Genomic DNA, 4,985 nt, shown 5'->3' on the forward strand with positions numbered 1-4,985 from the left:
GAGAGAGAGAATATTGCATAAGCCAGTATTAATGTGTGCTCTTTAATATCCCGAATACCAGCCAATGTGTATGTGTGTATATGTGTGTATGTGTGTGAGTGTGTGTGTGTGTGTGTGTGTGTGTGTGTGTGGCTAAAGTACCGCTGTAGCAGGTAGAGAGAGAGAGAGAGAGAGAGAGAGAGAGAGAGAGAGAGAGGGAGAGAGAGAGAGGTAGACCATCGTAACCACACACACACACACACACACACGCACACACACACACACACACATACACACACAGACAGTAGCCGCCGAGCAGTCAGGGAGAAAGGACGTACGCGCTTAACCTCCCTCAGTTCCTCAGTGACTTCGCCTTCTTACTCTCCCTTACCTCTCCCTTCACCCTTACCCTGAACACACTAGGGACAAACACACCCCGGAACCTCCCTTTACCTGTGTGTTAGTGCGAGACAGGTGTACCATGTGAGGGAGAGGTGCACTTGTAACCGAAGCACATGGGAAGGTGTTTGTGGTGGTGGTGGTGATAGTGGTGGTGATGGTGGTGTTGGTGTACGGTCGAGAATAATGTTACTCAAGAAAGCCACTCCCCCGCTCGAGCCCCCGTCAGTAGTGGGGGTTGGTAGTGGTAAGAGGGACTCCCATCTTGCTACTGCTTCTACTGCTAGGGAGAGGAAAATGCATCACGGACAGTAAGTTTTAGAAATGTTGATTGTACTGTTTATATTCCTGCTGTGTCTGCTACTACTACTACTACTACTACTACGACTACCACCACTACTACTACTGCTACTACTACTATTACTACTTCTCTTTGTCTTTGTTTACTACTACTACTGCTACTACTAATCTTCCTCTTCCTCTTCCTCCTCCTCCTCCTCCTTCTACTATTACTACTACTACCACAACTATTACTACAACCCTACTACTCCTACGTTTCTTCCCTACTACTACTACTACTACTACCACCTTGTTTACTTATATTCACCGTTACTTAAGAAGGATTTGTTTAAGTAGGTACTTTTTTTCATTGTCATTGGTAAGTTTTGTTTATTTTTTGCCACGCTCCGTCTCTCCGGCTATAACTGTATCTCTCTCTCTCTCTCTCTCTCTCTCTCGCGGGTGCCCTTCAGTTATATGATTTGTATCGGAGAGAGAGAGAGAGAGAGAGAGAGAGAGAGAGAGAGAGAGAGAGAGAGAGAGAGTATTCCTAACTCATGAGATACCTCTGTGTGTGTGTGTGTGTGTGTGTGTGTGTGTGTGTGTTCTGTCGCTCGGGAGGTGTGTTGATGATAATGCGGGCGTGTGTATGTGTATGTATGTACGTGTGTGTGTGTGTGTTTGTGTGTGTGTAGGTGGAATGTGATGCGTACTTATGGAGGTGGTGTAGGGAAGGGAGGAAGGAGGAGGAGGAGGAGGGGGAGGAGGGGGTAGAGGGAGAGGGGGTGAGTGAAGAGGAAGGGAAGAATATGATGGAACAGGAATGAAGAGGAGATGGAGAGGAAAAGGAAGAAAAGAGGAGGAGGAGGAGGAGGAAGAACAGATGTGGGTACTGAATATTGATGTTAGTGGAAGAGAATGGAAGAGAATGTGTTTAAAGTTAAAGACAAAAAATACGAAAAGAAGAAAACACACAAGAAGCAAGGATTAAAAAAAAAGAAAATAAGGGAGAAGAAAGGAAAGTAAAAGAAAATAACAGACCTAGGAAGAGAATAAGGAAAGGAAGTAGACAGATAGGAGAGAAGAAAAGTATGAAAAGACAGAAGGAAGAAAATGAAAGAAAGAATGCAGGAATAGAAGAAAAGAAAAAGAAGTAAGAAAGAAAGAAATAACAGATGGAAAGGAAGGAAAGGGAAAGAAAAGAAAGAAATAATAAGAAAATTAAAGAAAGAATGCAGGAATTATAGAAGAGAAGGAAAAGAAGTAAGGAAGAAAGTACATAGGAAAGAAATAACAGATGGAAAGGAAGGAAAGGGAAAGAAAAGAAAGAAATAAAAGAAAATGAAAGAAAGAATGCAGGAATAGGAGAGAAGGAAAAGAAGTAAGGAAGAAAGAAAAGTACACCATAGGAAAGAAATAACAGATGGAAAGGAAGGAAAGGGAAAGAAAAGAAAGAAATAAAAGAAAATGAAAGAAAGAATGCAGGAATAGGAGAGAAGGAAAAGAAGTAAGGAAGAAAGAAAAGTACACCATAGGAAAGAAATAACAGATGGAAAGGAAGGAAAGGGAAAGAAAAGAAAGAAATAACAACAATCTACCATAACATTGAAGGAAACTTTGTATATATTAACTTTTTTCCCATTCTGTGTACGGTAAAAAAAAAAAGATGATAGAATGAAAGAAAAAAAGAATGAAGGAATAGGAGAGAGAAAAAAAATAAGTAGCAAGGAAAAAATAAAGATTATGAAGGAGGAAAAAAATAATAGACAAAAAAAATAAAGGGAGAAATTAATAACAGGAAAAAAATAATTAACAGGTGGTAAGGAAATTAAAGAAAAAGAAAAAAAAAGATAACATTGAACTATGTATTAACCTTTTTTTCACAATTTTTCGCGAACGGCAATATGTATTTTTTTTTCGCCCTCAAATTAACTTATACTATTCGTTCACCTTTTTTTTCATTTACCAGCCGACCAGCACGCTTAATTAACACACAATCGACAGGTAACACTCTAACAGTAACAAAGGTGAGCACTATTTTAATCCCTTGTGTGTATGTGTGTGTGTGTGTGTGTGTGTGTGTGTGTGTGAGAGAGAGAGAGAGAGAGGGAGAGAGAAGAATGAAGGAAAGAAGAAAAGAAGGAAGGTAGGAAGCATAGAGAGAGAGAGAGAGAGAGAGCATGAATGAATGAAGGAAAGAAGGAAGGAAGGAAGCATGGAATGGAACAGAGAGAGAGAGAGAGAGAGAGAGAGAGAGAGAGAGAGTAAAAAAAATCGAAATTAATAAAGAAAAAAAAATAAGACTAATATAGAAAGAACAAAATGAAGAAAGAAAAAAAAAATGTGATGACTCGTAAAAGAAGACGTGTGTGTGTGTGTGTGTGTGTGCGTTGCCTACAGCCACCTGCTCCGCCGCTTGGTCCGTTATGTCCATGTTGCTCTCTCTCTCTCTCTCTCTCTCTCTCTCTCTCTCTCTCATTTCACACCAATTCCAGATCCTGTTAAAAAATTTGCCCGGAATTTAGTTGTTTTGAGAGAGAGAGAGAGAGAGAGAGAGAGAGAGAGAGAGAGAGAGAGAGAGAGAGAGAGAATTATGGGTTCATGGTAATTAGGTGAGGACAGGTGAGGTGTGTGTGTGTGTGTGTGTGTGTGTTGGGTTCTGTGTGTCTGTGTTTCCTATAATAGTCTGACTCATACTCTCTCTCTCTCTCTCTCTCTTAAAACAGCACGCGCGAAACTACATCTCCGTGACTGCACACACACACACACACACACACACACACACACACACACACACACACACACATGTAACGTAACCCCCACCTTCTGCCCGATCATCACCTCTCTCTCTCTCTCTCTCTCTCTCTCTCTCTCTCTCTCCGGTCACGCCTGTCCAACCCAAGAGACAGATGTGTTCTTTTGCCCCTTGAGAGAGAGAGAGAGAGAGAGAGAGAGAGAGAGAGAGAGAGAGAGAGAGAGAGAGAGAGAGAGAGAGAGAGATTAACATTAACAGACAGACAGACAGATAGATAGATGGAAACACAGACACATACGCTTCAGTTAAGTAAAATAGAGACAGAAAGAGACATTGAAAGATAGACAGACATACAGACTAGCAAATAGACAGACAGACAGCAACAATAGAGACAGACAGACATACGTTCATACATACATACATACATATACACACATAGACAAACAGACAGATAGACAGACAGAAAGGCAAAAAAAATGTTATAAATAGAAAAGAGAAAATTAAATTAGTCGTTATATGAACAGATTTTTGAAGATAATAAAGAAAAACGAGAATTTATTTTTTGAGAAACTTAATGAGATATGATAAAAAATAAAGAGATAATGAGGAAAAATATTAAAGCAAAAAAGAAGTGGAAAGCAGAGCGAAAAGAGAATGGAAGGAAAAGTGAAGAGTTGCTTGTAATTCTTTTTCTCTTTTCCTGTTTTTTTCCTCTTTTTTTTCCTTCCTCTTTCTGGTCTGTAATTCTTCCTTTCCAATCACTTTTCACTCTCTCCACTAAACACACACACACACACACACACACACACAAGCACACGCAAATTTGTCACGAACCTAAACTCTCTCTCTCTCTCTCTCTCTCTCTCTCTCTCTCTCTCTCTCTCTCTCTCTCTCTCTCTCTCTCTCTCTCTCAAATGGAAGAAAGTTTTGATGCAAGGGAGGAGTCTTTGTGTAGGTAGAAGATAAGGAGGAGGAAGAGGAAGAAGAAGAGGAGGAGGAGGAGGAAGAGGAGGAGAAGGAGGAGGAGGAAGAGAGATAACCTTTATGTTGAGGTGAGGGAAAGGAGGTAACTGACACACACACACACACACACACACACACACACACACACACACACACACACACACGAACACACAAACTGACCGACATCTGTTATTAGGAAAGTGTCAAAACTGATCAGTGTGTGTGTGAGAGAGAGAGAGAGAGAGAGAGAATTTAACATGAGTGATTTACAACTTTAACCGCTCCTCCTCCTCCTCCTCCTCCTCTTCTTCCTTAACCCTTTTCTTCCCCCTTCTACTATTTTTTCCCTATTTTTCTTGTATTGTTTTCTTGTCCTCCTTTTCCTCCTCTTCTCCTTTCCTATTTTCCTATTCTTTCTTTTTCTTTTTTCTCTTTCCCCTTTTTCCTTTTCTTAATTTTTTTCTTGCTTCTATATATTATTGCTTCTCCTCTGCTACTCCTCTTCCTCCTTCTCCTCCTCCTCCTCCTCCTCCTGCTATGGGTGAGGTCATATCAGCCCAGCAGGCGTGCCCAAGGCGTCTCCCATCCCTCATGCTAATAAGGAGGGAGG

The 4,985-nt window shown here is 40.8% G+C and overlaps 1 protein-coding gene across 3 annotated transcripts in view; it reads left to right on the forward strand.

Annotated features, from left to right (window-relative positions):
• Nucleotides 1–294: 294 nt before the first annotated feature.
• Nucleotides 295–4,985, forward strand: part of LOC127010301 (serine/arginine repetitive matrix protein 2-like) — a 160,259-nt gene continuing 155,568 nt past the window's right edge. For all 3 annotated transcript variants that reach the window (XR_007763040.1, XR_007763039.1, XM_050884162.1), the window contains exon 1: nucleotides 295–689. Coding sequence is in view for 1 of the 3 variants with exons in the window: in XM_050884162.1 (XP_050740119.1) it covers nucleotides 565–689 (125 nt within the window). In the remaining 2 variants the exon portion in view is untranslated. The remainder of the gene's footprint in view (nucleotides 690–4,985) is intronic.

This window comes from Eriocheir sinensis, chromosome 43 (assembly GCF_024679095.1).
Source record: "Eriocheir sinensis breed Jianghai 21 chromosome 43, ASM2467909v1, whole genome shotgun sequence".
In the NCBI taxonomy this organism is placed as follows: Eukaryota; Metazoa; Arthropoda; class Malacostraca; order Decapoda; family Varunidae; genus Eriocheir; species Eriocheir sinensis.